This window comes from Gekko japonicus, unplaced genomic scaffold (genome assembly GCF_001447785.1).
Source record: "Gekko japonicus isolate JY-2015 unplaced genomic scaffold, Gekko_japonicus_V1.1 scaffold1843, whole genome shotgun sequence".
Taxonomy (NCBI): Eukaryota; Metazoa; Chordata; class Lepidosauria; order Squamata; family Gekkonidae; genus Gekko; species Gekko japonicus.
In genome coordinates, this window is record NW_015171558.1 from 47,434 (window position 1) to 65,650 (window position 18,217).

The 18,217-nt window shown below is 48.7% G+C and overlaps 1 protein-coding gene across 1 annotated transcript in view; it reads left to right on the forward strand.

Moving 5' to 3' along the window:
* Nucleotides 1-18,217, forward strand: part of PARP6 (poly(ADP-ribose) polymerase family member 6) — a 60,895-nt gene that overhangs the window by 38,335 nt on the left and 4,343 nt on the right. The window contains exons 15-19 of the mRNA XM_015419722.1: nucleotides 674-722; nucleotides 2,141-2,250; nucleotides 6,971-7,043; nucleotides 8,850-8,919; nucleotides 16,169-16,248. Coding sequence (XP_015275208.1) covers nucleotides 674-722; nucleotides 2,141-2,250; nucleotides 6,971-7,043; nucleotides 8,850-8,919; nucleotides 16,169-16,248 — 382 coding nt within the window. The remainder of the gene's footprint in view (nucleotides 1-673; nucleotides 723-2,140; nucleotides 2,251-6,970; nucleotides 7,044-8,849; nucleotides 8,920-16,168; nucleotides 16,249-18,217) is intronic.

The following is an 18,217-nucleotide window of genomic DNA, read 5'->3' on the forward strand; positions in this document are numbered from 1 at the left end:
TAGGAATATTTTGAAACCTACCATACAGTATTTTTGATGGAAAGGCATTTACTCGTGCAAGGGAGAAAGCTCTTTGATGGCTAGGACTATCAAGATTATACAAATACTGGGGAATACATCCCACAACATTCTTAAGATTTAATGTAGCTGAAGAGCAGACAGGGGGATGAAAGGGCTGCAGTTTTTGAAATTCAATATCTAAAAGCCTCTGTTTGATTTTTTAAAAGATATACACTTCAGTGGAAAAAGCTAGCTCCTCCAAGGAGAGGCCCATAGATCTTATTTTGGTTCGAATATTATAGTCCCAAGAGGTACTATGAATTTCCTTTAACAGAAAGGACAAAAGCGAACCATTTAAGCCAGTAACGAACCGTTAACACCCATGTCTTGGTTTCAATCAAATTAAGTCCTAATCTGTTCTGAAGTTGACGCCGAGATCTCTTCCCTGGGTTCTTGTTGGTTTTCCACGATGAGATAATACCACAGAGTTGTTGCCATGACTGATGCCAAACTGATCCCCCGGGGCGGAAGGATCGATCGCCCGCTCAGGAATAGCCCGTGGTAGGCTGTAGTAGCCATGGCGCCGCTCAGCATCTCGTAAGCTGGGCTTCAGATGGGTCGGATGAGCAGCATGGCTTCTCGGGTGTGCTAACACGCTGCTTGTCTTCTCTAGGATAATCTCCAGCAACAGATCCCACATTGTCAAGCTACCTCTCAGCAGGGTAAGTGGGCCGTGTCTTCCCTCCTTCGTGATCTTGTCTTCACATTCCGTGCCGAGCGTGAACTTCTGGGACAGCAGAGCTCATCTTGTAGTACATTTGAACATGACGAGCTGGGAGGGGGGGGATTTCCTCTGTACCCCTTCATCCCAAACTTCAGTGCCGCCTGGCCAGCAAGATTTGCTTGGTTACGGTTTCCACGATACAGGGACTTGGGCTGTAATATTTTCGGCATGAAGTCAACGAACGCCAGAAGTGGGTGGTATGCTCAGTTACAGAACGAGGGCATGATGCACTGAATAGAGGACTCTGGAGCAGTGTTCCCTCTAAGCTGAGTTGGTGTGAGCCAGCTCACTGTTTTTTAGCCTCTGGCTCACAGATTTTTGTCTTAGCTCAGGAAGGAGGGCTCCAGAGCAAACTGATTTATGCAGCACCAGGAGTCATTTCCTGTGGGAGCACACAGGAGCGGAGCTCTGGCAGTAAGGAGCTCAGGGGGTGGGCAGATGCAGCAAGCTCCGCCCCCTGCTCCCAGCAGCCCTCAGTTGGGCCATGAGGAGCAAGAAGCAGCCAGGTAAGTTGCAGAGGCCCCCCTCCCAGCCCACCTTCAGGTACAAGCTCTCCCTCCTCTGTAAGGGCAGATCTGCGCGTCCCCCCCCCAATAGCTAGCAATCCAAAACAGTCCAATGGAGCCTGAGTGGTAGGTGTTGCCTTCTGACACACTTCCGGTGATGTCAGGGGGTGTGGCATATGCAAATAAGTAATGCTAATGAGTTATGCTAATGAGCTCCTGCACCTCTTTTTCTACGAAATGACCCCTGTGCAGCACCCAGATCGCTCGCTCACAACTTTAATGCCAGTCGCTCACAAAGCAGAAGTTTTGCTCACAAGACTCCACAGCTTAGAGGGAACATTGCTCTGGAGTGTTCCTGTGCTGCTAAGGCGGCAAGGGAGGTCCTACAGGTGCTGCTTCCCCTGTGGCGCCGTGATAGGAAAAGTTACATCTTACTTTAAGTCGCCCTGAAATGCACTTGGGCCTTTTTGCCAGATCAGACCAGCGGTCTCTCTTGTCCAGCATCCTGATTCACACAGTGGCCAAACAGGTGCCCCTGGATGTCTACACACAGGGCACGAAGGCCAAAGCCTTCCCCCTATTGTTGCCTCCTAGCAACAGGTGTTTAGAGATATACTGCTCCTAAACGTGGAGGTTCCGTTCCTCCACCCTTTGTTTCTGAATGAGCGCTTAGTATGGAGAGAAGGGCAAACAGTTGGATTTGGGGAAGGGATTGCCTGCTGAAAACTTCCTTGCATGATGGCCCTCTTTCTCTCTCTCTCTCTCTGTCTCTGTCCCTCTCTCTGTCCGCTTTTGGTCCTCTCTCCTCTCCTCTCTCCCTTCCACGTGGGCCTGTTTCCCTTGGTAGCAGCTGAAATTTATGCACACCTCACACCAGTTCCTCCTGCTGAGCAGCCCTCCCGCCAAGGAGGCCCGCTTCCGAACAGCCAAGAAGCTGTATGGCAGCACCTTCGCCTTCCAGTAAGTCCGGCCTCTCCTCTTCCCCAGTTTGCAACCTTTTTGTTGTTTTGCTTCCCTCAGGCTAAAGGGCCAATCTTAGGTGCGATGGTGGCAGGCACCGGTCTCTTCTCACGTGTATCCCATTTGTGTAGGAATCAGGGAGGTGAGGGATCGTTCTTTAATAGTAAGAGGAGCGGACAGGAGAAGGGTGAGGAATAGGGGTGGAGCCACAGGAAGAGGTGCGCATCACTTCCTGCCTGGGTCATGTGATCTGTCACTTCTGGCCTGGGCAGTCCTGTTGAGATGACGGCTGAACGGGGTAGGATGGGTTGAGACATGTTAGCAGCCACAGGAAGAGGCCCGCATCACTTCCTGCCTGTGTCACATGATGCGTCACTTCCGGACCATGTCATGCGATATTGTTCCCATCCCAGAAGGCCAGTTTGGTGTGATGGTTAAGAGCGGCGGACTCTAATCTTCCCCACTTGGAAGTAGCTGGGTGACCTTAGGTAAGTCACAGCACGCTCAGCCTAAAAATAAGCATAGCTCGCCACCTAGTGGTGCCAAAAAAGAGCTACAGCTTCGGCAGCCAAGCAGTCCCTTTCGGGATCTCCTGGCTATTCCACACACAAGGCCATACGATAATTAATTAATTTCCACCCCAGCTTTGTAATCCAGGCTGAGTGAGTTGGCAGCTGGAAAGGGGAGGGAGGCGGCTGCTGGGCCCACCTCACAAATGGTAGTTTAAGAGCGAGGGCAGCAGTAACAACTGTGCCCAAGCCTGGAGTGCCCTCCTTGTGAATAAGGTGAGAAAGTAGCCACTGCCATGTCCTTGCAAAGAGGAGCCTTCACTGAGCATCCCTCCAGTGCCCTGGCCCACTGAGGAATATCCCAGTTAGTTTAAGGGCCAATTCTGGTCTACCACTGAACCCTCCCCTTTCTTGTGATTGGCTCTTGCTAAGTCCATTAGCTCAGGTGCTCCTGGCTCATTTCAGGTATAAGAGTCGGGAACGGAGGAGATATTTGGAGCTTCTGACTGTGAGGAAGTATGGTGTTGGCCAAGGGAGGGTCCTATGCCTCTCTCCTGTATATTATTGAAAGTGGTAAAGGAAGGTTCCCTCCCACCTCCTGTTTTATATATAAACAGTTCTACTGTGCTACAATTTCGGAATGGCTGTGACTCAGTGGACGAGCCTCTGCTTTTCTTGCAGAAGGTCCCCGGTCCAATCCCCGGCATTTCCACTTACAAAGGATGTGAAAGACTTCTGCCTGAGCCCCTGGAGAGCCACTACGGGATTGAGTAGACAATACTGGCCTCAATGGACCCAGGGTCCAATTCAGTATCAGGCAGCTTCATGTGTGTGTTGTGTTGGCGAATTTTATAGCACCTTTACCCCCATTGCGAGCCAGCGGAGACGGACTGTTTTCAGTTTTGGACAGTTTAACCGCAGCAATCTGTGATTAAACAACTCACCCATGTTCAGCCACCACCTCAACAGGATTGCCTGGGCCAGAAGTGACACATCACATGACACGGGCAGGAAGTGATGCGGGCCTCTTCCTGTGGCTCCACCCCCTCTTGTCCACTGATTTGGGACGGGGCAGTGGCTCTGCTTTGAGCATCTGCTTTGCATGCAGAAGGTCCCAGGTTAAACCCCCATCACCTTTAGTTAAAAGGATCAGGTAGCAGGTGATGGGAAAGACCTCTGCCTGAGACCCTGGGAAGCCGCTGCCAGTGTGAGTAGACAATACTGACCTGGGTGGATCGAGGGTCTGATTCAATATAAGGCTGCTTCATGTGTTCATATCTGAAGGTACTCTGGGGTGGGATGTACCTCAAATCAAGTGGAACGCGCATAAGCAATAATTGTCATTACACATTTTAAACGTTTTGCTGAGGGCCCTTTTCAGACAGCCTTTGTAATCCGCTTTGGTAGCCAGTTGCTAACGGATTTTTTGTGTCATTTCAGACACAACATTTTAGCAACTGGCTGCTAATGGATTTTATTTACCTTTTCATACAAAGCCACTTGCATCCGGTTAGCAAAGCGTGGTTGAACCATTCTTGAGGTAAACTGCTTTTTTCCGTTTTCACCTTTGCGCTTTTGAATTGCTGTGGTGTGCTGTTTAAAATGTCTGCAGCGCTTCCAATAGCACTGCACTTTTTTCTCCGTGCTTTTTCACCGCATGATCTTCCTTTCTTTTTTTTTTGCAACGTTAAGCGCTGTAGCACTCGACCAATATAGCACTTTAATGCTACAGCGGCACCATGGGGATGCCTTGGGACCATTGCTCTATTACTCTAGTGCTATAGCGCTCAACTTAGAATATTCAGAAAAAAATTAAAGGATGATCATGTGGCAAAAAAATGGTAGGGGAAAAAGTTTGAAATTGCCTGATTGCTTCAGAGAAGGCTCATTAATGAAATGAAATTCACTGTATGGAACTTCCATCCCTGTATTGCTTTACTCGGAACTAGGGGTGTGCATTCAGTATAAACTGAACTGAATAAACACTCGAAAAATCTGTATTTTTCGGGTATTACTTAATAGAGATGAGCCCGAAAAAAGCTGATTTTTTCCCCTTTTGCTTTTATTCGGGGCAGCTATACCGCAAGCCAGCCCCAGCGGAGGCGGTACATTGACTATAATGGTCCTGGTAGGGTATAATGGAGCTGAAAAAATTGAGCAATCCCGAATATTTCCTGAATCCCAGTACCATACCAATATTGGGATTCGGGAATATCGGGAAATACCGATTTTTCTGTGTTCGATTTACCTGAACCGGAAAAATACCGGGTTGGGTTTTTTTGCATACCTCTACTTGGAACTAGGCCAACAGCGGATAATATCTGGTTTAGACTGGTAAACGTGAAAGGGTCCTAGATCCTGTCGACCGTTTTGGTTAGTAAATAGTTTAAGCACAACCCAGCACTTCTATCTGCTCCTTTGGCTATTAAAGAAAGCTGTACTCGGTACTCAGTTTAAGTGGGACAGACATCTAACCGATGGCCCTGTCACTCTTGGTTTGGCCTTGCGCCTTATAGCTCACTGAACCAGTTATGAATGCATGCACTTTTGGCATAGCCAGAAGTCCCCCTCTGTCCCACATCCCTACTTTGCCCCTCTTCTCCTTGATCATGACTGGAGCCATTACAGAATTATTGGATTGGCGAAGATCCTTGTCGCAGCCATTTCCCTTTGGTGCCCTTTTAATTTACCACACCTCCTATTTGGCCTAGCGTTTGAACGTGGATTGCCCAATCTCAGGAAGAGGGAAAAGTAAGGAAACGAAACACCCGTTTGAGGAGGGGCTGTTGGGAGGAAGCGATTAGGTGCCGGCCGAGCGAGATCCAAACGGAGAATGGAACTAAACTTGAGCAGAATTTGCAGTCTTGGATTGCGTGGATTATCATCTGCAGCAGGACTGGTTGGTATTTGGGGTGAATGCGGGTATAGGAAGAGAGGAAGGGAGAGGAAAGCAATGATAGATAATATTTAATTTCTCTCCCACTCCATTTCCCACAAGTAGGACTCAGGGCAGCAATATTGTGATTGTAAGGCACCTTGAGACTCCTAAAGATAGAAAAAGCGGGGTATAAAAAAGAAAAAGTGGGGTATAAAAACCAACTCTTCATCTTCTGGAGGATACATCATTTTGGCCGATGACTGCAGAAGCAAAAGAAGTAGAAGAAGAGTTGGTTTTTATACCCCGCTTTTCACTACCCGAAGGAGTCTCAGAGTGGCTGACAATCGCTTTCCCTTCCTCTCCCCACAATACACACTCTGTGAGGGAGGTGAGGCTGAGAAAGCTCTGAGAGAACTTTGACTGACCCAAGGTCACCCAGCCGGCTGCATGTGGAGGAGTGGGGAATCAAACTCAGTTCTCCAGATTATACTCTGCCACTCTTAACCACCACACCACACTGGCTGTCATCCCCAGCCCCGTTACCTTCCTATAACCTGCATTCACCTCAAATACCAACCAGGAAGGGAAAGGGGAAAGAGAAGTAGGCCCCGTGGAAGCCATTTTGTGGTGTCACGTGTACATCTTTCCTTTGAGGATCTAGCTTAGTGGAACAAGTCCTGCTGGTTAGAAGCAGAAAGGGCTGTGCAGAATGCTGATTGGCTGGGCACGACAAACCTCCTCCTCCTCCCTAGAGCAGTTTTTCAGTTAACCCCCCCACACACACACACACACAACAATCTGCTTATTGCGCTCTTTTTGTAGCAGGAACGCCTTTGCATAATAGGTGACACACTGCTAATGTAGCCAATTCTCCAAGAGCTTACAGAGCTCTTCTTACAGGGGCTACTGTAAGCTCTTGGAGGATTGGCTACATTAGCAGTGTGTCGCCTAATATGCAAAGGAGTTCCTGCTACAAAAAGAGCCCTGAATTCTGGTGCTTAAAGCAAATAGCCTATCAAAAGATTGCTGGGGGAGGTGGGAGAGGAGGCACCAAGCTTGGCAGGGGCAGGTATGGATTCCATTTGAAGGGGAAAGCCAGATTTATCCCACGGAGGGGGGGCATATCTATAAAACAGTCTTCCCTTTCCAGGAGATCAGATTTTTGTCTGTTGTTCTTCCAAGTGTTTTTTGAGCTGTTCTGCACAGGAAGGTTTCTAGTGGCCAGCAGCTGTACAGGCAATTTCTGTGTATTGCGCATGTGGGCGCCTCCCCGTCACATCCCCTCCTGCCCATGTGCGGGATCGTTGCTGACCCGTCTTCTCTCGCCCCGCAGTGGCTCTCACATTGAGAACTGGCACTCCATCCTGCGCAACGGGCTGGTCAACGCGTCCTACACCAAATTGCAGGTAAGAGACGGCCGCCGGCATCTTCGTAGCCGGATCAGACAACTTGCTGGGAGTCTTGTCTCCTTCCGATCCGTCGCTTGGGCAGATCCGCTCCGTAGTGGGCGATGGCTTCCTTTAAGGATGGATTGTAGGCATCTTCCAGCCAGTTGGGTATACCCTAACACACAACAGAGGCAGTTTCCAGCATGGTTTTACTTGGGGTCAACTTGACATGGCTTGAGCACTTATCTACCATTGATTAATCACAGCATCTAGGCCCACGTGAGGCTGTTTAAGAAGTCACTCCCCATGGCCTTGTAGAGATGTCCATCCAAGAGGGACTAAAGACCACCCCCTTCTGTTCATCCAGCCGTCGATGCTCTCTAATAAAGGGAGATCCAGTCAAACACTGACTTCAGTGGACTCTTGCATAGAAGGTGAAAACTCTCCCCAAAAGATTTTAAAGACAAGCCATGATACTCCTATGAATATATTAAATATACTGAATATGTAAACACATACAGCACTTCAAAAGAATGGAATGCACATCATAAAGGCACACAAACCACAGAACGATGATTCTTAAAGTGATACAATCCAAAATAGTCCACAAGCCCAAGCCTTCCTAGGGGCAATAACAATCCATAGAAAATACTGTCCAGTATACCCTCTTTTTGCCTGCTAAGTTTGATACCATTGGGTTGTGAATTTGCTAAGAGGCCTTGGACGCCACTTAATACAGAATAGCATTTTGTTTATGCATGGTCATTGTAGAAGAGGAAGAAGAGATTGGATTTACACCCCGCCCTTCACTACCCAAAGGTGTCTCAGAACGGCTTACAAACTCCTTTCCCTTCCCCTCCCCACAACAAACACCCTGAGAGGTAGGTGGGGCTGAGAGAGTTCTTGACAGAAACTGCTCTTTTTCAAGAGCAGCTCTTATCAGAACTACGGCTTGCCCAAAGTCACATCAGCAGGTGCAAGTGGAGGAGTGGGGGAATCAAACCCGGTTCTCCCAGATTAGAGTCCTCTGCGCACTTAACCACTACACCAAACTATACCTACCTTGACTCTCACTGTACCCTTTGGTGAAGGATTTTCTTCAAAACAGTCTTAATATTACATATGATACCGTCGGGGGTATATTGACAGTATTTTCTCTATGGACAGTTATCGCCCCCAGGAGGACTTGTGCTTGTGGACTATTTTGGATTGTCTTGCTTTGGGAATCACCATGCTGTGGTTTGTGTGACTTTTATGATGTGCATTCCATCCTTTCAACATGCGGTATGTGCTTACATATTCAGTGTGTTTAATATATTCCTAGGAGTACCATTACTTGTCTTCAAAAACTTTTGGGGAGAGTTTCCACCTTTTCATTTGTAGGTTTACGCTTTCCCCTTCCTGGTTAGTTTTGTGGGGTGTGGATGCAATGCTCCCTCTAAGCTGCGGAGCCTTGTGAGCAAAAACTCTACTTTGTGAGCTCCCTCTAAGCTGCGGAGCCTTGTGAGCAAATATTCTACTCTGTGAGCTGCTGGCATTAAAGCTGTGAGTGGGCGATTTGGCTCCTGCATCAATGAATTTGCTCTGGAGCCCTCCTCCCTGAGCTAAGACAAAAATGTGTGAGCCGGAGGCTAAAGAACTGTGAGCTGGCTCACACTGGCTCAGCTTAGAGGGAACACTGTATGAATGGAAGGCCGGGAGTTGTGGCCAGCTGGGGAAAAGCCAGCCATTCAGGGCGAGCTTGTAAGCTCTGTCCCCGTCTTTCCTGGCCTGTGCTCTTTCTAAAAAAAAAAACTTTGGCTCACGCTGGTGTTTTTCCGCAAGCTGCACGGAGCAGCCTATGGCAAAGGGATCTATTTGAGCCCCATCTCCAGTATTTCCTTTGGATATTCAGGTAAGCGGCTCTCCCTTTGTGCCCTTCCATCTGTCGGTGAACCCCCTCCATCCTTCGGACGTGCTTGCTTGGCATCCGAGAGCCGCTCTCTCTCTGCTCCCACCGTATGTGTGTTTTCATCCACATGCTGACTCTTGGGGTAGCCTTCCAGTGCTTCGTGGGCGGCCAAGAAATGCTCCCTGCCTCTATGCAATTTTAAACTCTGCGGTAGGCCCGCTTGGCCAGGTCCCGAAGCCGGGAGCCGTTTCAACCTTTCCGATCACTCGCCTCATCCTGTCGTTGCGCATTCAGATTCTGCATGGTGGCTGCGGATGTACATTCTTCATTGTGTTCGTAGGACATTGAACGGGTCTGGCGTTCGATCCGTCTCCAGGAGGTGTGTTCTTTCCATTGCATGGGGGAGGTGGGATTTGCTGATTCTGGGGGCCATCGGAATTGGTGGTTTCTGCTGTCCATCTTCTCTGGCCCTACTTTCTTTGGCTGTGTGTGTGTGTGGCTTTAAACCAATCAAGGGCAGAGTAGGGTGACCTCATTTCCTTTACCTTAGTGTAGTGTTTAAGAGTGGTGGACACTAATCTGGAGAAATGGGTTTGATGCCCCACTCCTCCTCTGCATTGAAACCAGCTGGGTGACTCAGTCACCGTTCTGTCAGCCCCACCTGCCTCACAGGGTGTCCGTTTTGGGGAGAGGAAGGGAAGGCGATTGTAAGCTGCTCCTCTGGGTAGAGAAAGGGAAAGGGAAAGGTCTCCCTTGCTCGAAAGCCAGTCGAATCCGACTCTAGGGTTGCGGTGCTCATCTCCGTTTCAAAGCCGAAGAGCCAGCGCTGTCCGAAGACGTTTCCGTGGTCATGTGGCCGGCATGACTAAACACCAAGGCGCACGGAACGCTGTTCCCTTCCCACTGAAGTGGTACCTATTTATCTACTTGCAATTTCTTGCTTTCGAACTGCTAGGTTGGCAGGAGCTGGAACTAGAGACGGGAGCTCACTCCGTCATGCGGCACCCGGGTCTCGAACTGCTGAACTACCGACCTTCCACAGCCTGCAGTTCAGCATCTTAACCACTTGAGCCACCGCAGCTCCAGCTGGGTAGAGAAAAACAGGGTGTGAAAACCAACTCCTCTTCTTCTCGAGAACCAGTTTGATGTAGTGGTTAAGAGCAGCAGGACTCTAATCCGGAGAACGGGCTTTGATTCCCCACTTCTCCACATGAAGCCCACTGGGTGACCTCGGGCCAGTCACCGTTCTCTCAGAGCTCTCTCAGCCCCGCCTACCTCACAGGGTGCCTGTTGTGGGGAGAGGAAGGGAAGGCAATTGTAAGCCACTCCAAGACTCCTTTGGGTAGTGAAGGGGGGCGGGGTATAAAACCGACTCTTCTTCTTCTACCTCAGATGGGAAGTTTGCTTCCCCACTGTCATGGAAGCTCGCTGGGTGATCTTGGGTCAGTCACACCCTCTCCGCCTAACCTGCCTCGCAGGGTTGTTGTGAGGGTAAAATGGAGGAGAGGAAAAGCAACGTAAGCCGCTTCGGGGTCCCCTACTGGGGAGAAAGATGGTATATAAATAAAGCAAATAAAGTTTTGTCCCCGCCCCCATTGCCTTTTGGACAACAAACCACTGTCGGATAGACCTGCTAAGGAATACGATTCCAATTGACGAATAAGGCTTGAAAGCGGCAGTCTGTCCACGACACCGCACCTATACCAATGTTCCCTCTAAGCTGCAGAGTCTTGTGTGCAAAAATTCCACTTTGTGAGCGACTAGCATTAAAGTTGTGAGCGAGCGATTGGGCTGCTGCATGAATTAGTTTGCTCTGGAGCCATCCTTCCTGAGCCAAGACAAAAATGTGTGAGCCAGAGGCTAAAAAACTGTGAGCTAGCTCACACTAACTCAACTTAGAGGGAACACTGACCTAGACTGCAGTCTAGTGTGAGCAGATGTGAGTGTATTTCACCAATATTGAAGCGACTGTGCTGGATTCCAGATGTTGGTGCTAGGCCGCCCGTAAGCCTTTCAAAGTCCTCACTGTCTTGAATCCAGTCTATTGAATCAGGCAGTGTTTGCTCCCATAGAGAATCTCCCAGTGCACTGAGATCACCCGGAGAGGTCTTGCTGAAGGGATCCGAGGCTGGTCTCTATTGAGTTGCCAACTCTAGGGGAGGAAATTCCTGCAGATTGGGGTGGTAGAGTTCGGGAAGGGAGCCAGCTCAGCAGGATATAATACCATAGAGTACTCCCTCCAAAGCAGGCATTTCCTTCTGGCAAACTGATCTTTGTTTGGAGATGAGTTGTAATTCTGGGAGATCTGCAGGTCTTTCTCCATGTGTGCAGGTCCTTCTCTGTGGCTTCCCCCCACCGTCCCCCGAAAGGGCTGATGATAAGCCCCATCTCTACAGGTGTTCCACTGAGGAGTGAAGACGCTTCATTCCCATTTCTTTTCACTTTCTCCATGTGTGCAGGTCCTTCTCTGTAGCTTCCCCCCACCGTCCCCCGAAAGGACTGATGATAAGCCCCATCTCTACAGGTATTCCACTGAGGAGTGAAGACGCTTCATCCCCATTTCTTTTCCCGGACCTGACCGTTTTTAACCAAGTGCCTGACTTGACCGTTTAACATAAATCCTACTTTTTCTATGGTACCCATTTCGGTCAAGTACTCATGTTCTTTTTAGGTTAATTACTGTGGTTTTAAGGTGGTTGTTTTTATGGGGATTTTTGGTTACTGTAGCAGAGTTTTGCCCAGCCGTAGAGGCGTGATACTGAGTGCAGTCAGTAAATCTCCCAAGAAGTATATTGCAAAAAAGTTTACCTTTATTCAACGCTTATTCAAGTAGATCCAGTTCACATTCGGGTTGCAGTCAAAGGAGAGAAAGAAACCTAAGAGAGCCAGTTTGGTGTAGTGTGGTTAAGTGCGCGGACTCTAATCTGAGAGAGCCGGGTTTGATTCCCCACTCCTTCGCTTGCACCTGGCTGGATGACCTTGGGCAAGCCGTAGTTCTGATAAGAGCTGTTCTTGAAAAAAGAGCAGTTTCTGTCAGAACTCTCTCAGCCCCACCTACCTCCCAGGGTGTCTGTTGTGGGGAGGGGAGGGGAAAGGAGTTTGTAAGCCGCTCTGAGACACCTTTGGGTAGTGAAGGGCGGGGTATAAATCCAATCTCCTCCTCCTCCTCCTCTAAAGCTTTTCCTATCACAAATAGCCAGCTTGTCCGGCATCATGTGTGTGGGATTATGAGGGCATTGTATCCACAGGAGAGACCTGCAGAGACATGTGTCTCCATGGAAGGCCATATGGAGAGAGAGGGAGCAGACAAAGGGAGAGAGAGGAGGGGTCAGAGAGCAGCTCCCAGGATAAGACAATGAGAGGCATCCCATTCAAGGAGATAACACCCGTACACCCTTAGAGTGATGTAGCGCCCCCCAATGCCCAGGCATGCTGAGTAGCCAATCGTTTTTATAGGATGGATGAATTTGTACACTGGTTTGAACTTTTCAAGGAGTAAATAAAACAATAATTAGCTCACTTTTTAGGCAAGGGCCCTTCAGATATCCCCGTTATAATACTCCGGAGGTTGGTAAAAGGGTGTTGGGGGACCCACTCTTGGGGCTGTTCTTTAGCCCAAGGCCTGCTGGAACCTCTCCTGAAATTTGTTGTTTCTAAGCATTGACTGCTAGTGAAATGATTCCACTGCATTGCAGGTTTTCAAACCGCCATCTAGAACTGAGGCTGAGTCTTCAGTGACTGTGGGAGAGGAATAAATAATCTGACTTGATATAAACCCACTTCTTACATTCAGGAAAGGCATCAGTCCTGAGCGAAGATCTTCTATTTAGTACCTGCTGCCATAGATTCAGAGACACATACGAAATCCTAGAACAGCTAGATTTGGGTTCAGTAGCACCAGTCCTGTGCCCTGGAGCAGTGCCCTGATGTCTAGAGCATCCATAGGGGCCAGCAGCCAGGAGCTGGAACTGGAGTCCAGGAGCTGGAGCTTGTACAGCCGTGGTAACTCGATCTTTGTTACAGGCTGATGCTTGCTTTGAGTTATGTGGCCAGGCCACTCCCAAGATAATATTTCTCTCTCTCATGCTTGTTAATCGCTCTTATCTTCAAAGCCTGATTTGTTTCCTCTCACCATTAGACACCAGGGGCAAGATGGCCTGGCTCAATGGTTGGGATAGCTTGAATAGTGATTTCTTGACTGGTAGCCAGCAGTTAAGGTATAGCTGTGCATCTCGTCTCAAAGTCTGGCTCAGTTTTGCTGTGTGTATGTGCGTTCAAGAACCAACAGATGGGACCTTAGTCTACTATTTCTGTAAACTTGATGGTTGCTTAGTAAAAACTCCTTGCAAGCAAACCTGGATCTTGCATATCGTTTCCTTGGGATTTCTGCAAACCTGGAGCTCCTGACTGGAGTCCCAAACAGAGCTGGAGAGGCAGAGCTTTCAAGAGACAACGCTCATGTCAAGGTTCAGGCTCAGAGCCAAGCAAGAGCACTAACCCAAATGGTGTAGTCAAAGTCTGGTACGAAGGTCATAGCACAGAATCTGCAAGTTGTAAAGTAGCAGTCCAGAGGTCAGTCTGAAAAGCAAGGTCTAGAAGTCCAAGGGTTGTCAAAGAGTTGGCCCAGAGTAGATCCTAGAGGCAGAAGATGGTCCAAGGGGGTCACAGGAACAAGGCAGAACCAATTCAGTGGCCACCAAATCAGAGGATATTCAACTTGTTGCTTCCACACCTAACAGTGTCCCTTGTCTGGTTTTTATAGCCATATGCTTAAGGGTTAGGCTTGCAGCCAGCTGCTTCGGGAATAATCCTGCAATCACTTATCTTTGCTATCAGCAAGCAGCTGGCTTTGGGCCAGGAGGCATGCACTTTGTTGTCTCTCCTGTAGTTCTGTTCTCAGCCTCCGTCTGCAGCACTCTAAAGGTGTGGGTGATGCTGGAAGGCTGGGCTCAACTGAGTTTCACCTGTTGAATCGGGGCTGGAGGGTGTTGGTGGCTCTGCATGAGCTGTCGGCTGTGCATCCTGACTAGCCTGTAGCTCCTGCTTGCTGGCTTCTGCTGACTCAGAGCTGGCTGCACGGGGCTCCTCTTCTTGTGAGGAGTCTTTGCTACGGCTGGGCCCTAGGCTGACCCACGACAGCTCCCTTTGTTGGTATCTTATACCCCGAAACTCTTGTTGGCCTCTAAGGTGCAACTGGACTCGAATCTAGTTGTTCCACTGCAGACCAACACGGTTGCCCTTTGAAACCTATCTTCATAATGAATCCTAGAGTGTCCCATGATGGGGTGACGCTACTTCCAATTACATATCCAGAAATGACGTTGTGGCCTCAGGAGAATGCTTTCCCCAACCATTTTCTCCGCCCCTCCAGTGAGGGCCAGCGGGAGGCAGGGGAGTGCCGGCGGGGGTTCTCCCAGCAGTTGTGGGGGAATGGCAACTTTACATCCCTTCATTGTAGATCTGGCCTTAGAGTCATGGGTCAGTATCAGCCACGTATCGGCAAACATTGAGAGGTGGCTTTTAGCTAACTGGGTGACACAGTGGTGATCCTCATTGCCATGAATTAGGGTTTGAGAGACGGGTGAAAGGATACATATTATCACTTTGGTGTAGTGGTTAGGAGCGCGGACTCTAATCTGGGAGAACCGGGTTTGATCCCCCACTCCTCCACATGCAGCTGCTGGTGTGACCTTGGGTCAGGACCCTCAGCAACAATCGAAGCACACACTTGCAAGAAGGTTTTACTTTATTGAAGCTGGAGATGCATGGACAGGAACACTGTTAGGAATGAAGGGGGGAACTATGCGCAAAACAGTTATAGTACATTCATATGAGCGTTACCCAATTACTATGGTTCCCGCGCACGCCATTAGGCCTGGGAACTAACTGCTTCCCAAAGCAAAACAGGTACGAGCTTCCCACGGCTTTGCCTGTCTAAAGCCAAAGCAACGATCTAAGCGACTCCTCCAGCGGCCTTGAAAGATACGCAGTGCAGTTTGCAGGAGAACGGCAATTAGTCATAGGGAAAGGTATGCGCATCTGTGCATAGGAAGGCATGCGCATGTGCAAGAGGGAAAAGAACATTTTGGCAGCTTGCTGACACCTTGGGTCAGTCACAAGGTCTTTCAGAGCTGTTCTCTCAAGGGCAGTTCTCGGGAGAGCTCTCTCAGCCCCACCTGCCTCCCCTCTTTTGTGGGGAGGGGGAGGGAAAGGAGTTTGTAAGCCGCTCTGAGACTCCTACGGGTAGTGAAGGGTGGGGTATGAATCCAATCTCCTCTTCTTCTCTTCTATTCGAAGTTTGCTCGTCACCTTGCAATCTGAAGACCTTGCCCAAGATCTGAAGCAGCAAGCAAGGCCTCCATGGGGTGTGGTGGTAGACTTAGGGAGCAGTTCTAAGAAGTTCTACTTGGAAGTAAGCCCATTATATCCCATGGGGCTTACTCCCAGGCAAGTGTTCTTTGGAACGCAGCCCAAATTCCAGTGACCCGGAGAACTGAGCAAGGGGCCACTAGGGAGGACAATGGCCACATACCTTTTCCAGTCAAACATCTTGCGTGTACGTTCCTCTCAACGTGAGGTTAGGGGGGGGGATTTCTTTTGCCTGGTGGCTCTTCGCAGTCCTGCGCAGGGTAGAATACCAGGCAGCTTTTTTGTCTCGTTTTTACACATCTACCTGTTGTGAACTCATTGGTTGTGGTTTGTTGTGTCGTTGTCGTTTTCTTGTTCCACGGCATCATCCTCCACAAAGCGGCTAGAAAGCATTGCTCACTCACTTGGGAACCACTTACCCCCAGCCTCAGCATCATGGTGTGCAGGGGTCATTTCGTAGAAATAGAGGTGCAGGAGCTCATTAGCATGATTCATTAGCATGACTTATTTGCATATGCCACACCCCCTGACATCACCGGGAGTGTGTCAGAAGGCAACACCCACCGCTCAGGCTCCACTGGACTGTTTTGGATTGCTAGCTATTGGGGGGGGGGTAACGTGCAGATCTGTCCTCCCAGAGGAGGGAGAGCTTGTACCTGAATAAAACTTGGTCTTAAAGGTGCCACTGGACTGTTTTGGACTGTTTGGGCTCTGCAACTTACCTGGCTGCTTCTTGCTCTGACTGAGGGCTGCTGGGAGCAGGGGGTGGGGCTTCTTGCATGTGCCCGCCCCCTGGGCTCTTTACTGCCAGAGCTCCGCTCCTGTGCGTTCCTGCAGGAAATGACCCCTGATGGTGTGTACCTTCTTTCTATCACCCCTGCAGGGATGGGGAAGGGACAGCATCGGATGCCCTCGAAGGACGAGCTGGTGCAGAGGTACAACCGGATGAACACCATCCCACAGGTAACCATTGTTTTTTGCAGCTATGCCAGTCGCTTTTCTTCTTGCCATCACCTGAGCAGGGAAGCTCTGAATTTTGCAAGCATCCCTGTTCTTTTCGGGCATTCGGGAGCTGTGACTTCATGGGAAACTTCTGCCACAATAAATCCATTGGCCTTTAAGGTTGTCATAGAATCATAGAATCACAGAGCTGGGAGGGGGCCACGCAGGCCATCTAGTCTAACCCCCTGCTCAACACAGGATCAGCCCTAGAGCATCCCTAACAAGTGTTTGTCCAGCCGCTGCTTAAACACTAAAACAAGTAGAACTACTGCAGTAGTTCTACTTGTTTTTGTCACTCTATACTGCAAAAAAACCCACCCATTTGTTGGCTGCTTAAAGACTGCCAGTTGCCACGAGGCTGTTATTTTGGCCAGCACGACTACGCCTTTAGAATTTCCCCCCCACTGTTAACTGATTGCTTCGTCGATTCTTGGTTGCCAGGCACGTGACTCCGGTAGACAGAGGGGGAGACACTGTGGTTCTGCCCTTTAGTGTGAGGTTTTGGGATCCCCCTAGAAGAGTTAGTCACTGGAGAAGACCCTGATGCTGGGAAAGATTGAAGGTCAAAGAAGACGGGGACGGCAAAGGATGAGATGGTTAGACAGTGTCATTGATGCAACGAACGTGAAGTTGAGCCAACTTCAGAGGACGGCGGAAGACAGGAGGGCGTGGCGTGATCTGGTCCATGGGGTCGCAAAGAGTCGGACTCGACTGTGCGACTGAACAACAACAAAAGAAGAGTTAGTGACTGAAACCAAATGCAGTCAGTCCTAGTGGCAATGTCTGATTTGATCAGAAGTGGTTTGTAACTCTTTTGAGTTTAAAATTATTCTTTAGGCGGATGACCTTTTATTATTTATTTCGGAAAGGCAGCCTTCCATTCATCCATGAGTGGATACGTTTAAAACCTTTGCAGACTTGTCTGGTGATCTTTTTCTACGAAACGACCCCTGGCCGATGCCATCGGGAGACAATCTATCACGGAGCGTATTGAGCTAGGGAGAGATATTGTTGGGATTCTTAATTCAAGGTCGATGGTCGTGTTGCAAACACAGGAGCCACACTTAGTAAAAGAAAAAATATCTTTACTATAAAAACAAAATAAAACATGGGTATGGTACGTTGGATAAAAGAAATAAAATAAAAAGTTACATACTTGCAGTTACTCTCAGTAATATATGCTAACAGCTACATCTTTCTATCTCTCTTGGCTTCTAGAAGAGAACCACCGCTTTGGTTCACACAAAGGGCCATAAACGTGTGAATACATGAATGCTAGATCAAAGCATTTCTACAAACAAGATGTTAGTTGACCAATACAAAGGTTACAGGTCACTTCATTAGGATAAACAACTCCCACAAACTTTCCCGCAGTTGAATACGTTATGTAATGTAACATCCTGTTTCCTAACAAACAACATTTAACTCTGTAATGACTGAAGTGTAAGCAACTTGCAATTCCAACAGATATCATTACCTATCTCGGAATACTGGTTCCTAGAGATATTAGAAAAAATGATGGCCACACCAGTGGGCAGGAAAGACGGAAAAGAACTAGGCGCAAGGTAGAGTTTATTTAGCTCTTACGGATCCCTACGCATTTCACTATGAACTTCATCAGGGGATCTTTTATAAAATATACAAACACAAATTCATTGAACTATATAACCAATGAATACTGTCTAAAAATTATAAAATGCACAAATGAACAGTCTGAGCATGTTAGAAACTGGCCTTATAAGATTCCTATAATTATATCCAAGTCTGCAGCACAATTTTGTTCTATAATAAGAACACAAAGGCAGTAGAAAAGAGCAAGAGTCCAGGAGCACCTTAAAGACTGACAAAATTTGGGGCAGGGTCGGAGCTTTCGTGAGTCGCGGCTCACCTCTTCAGATACGACTAAAATGGGAGTCCATCTACCCTAGTT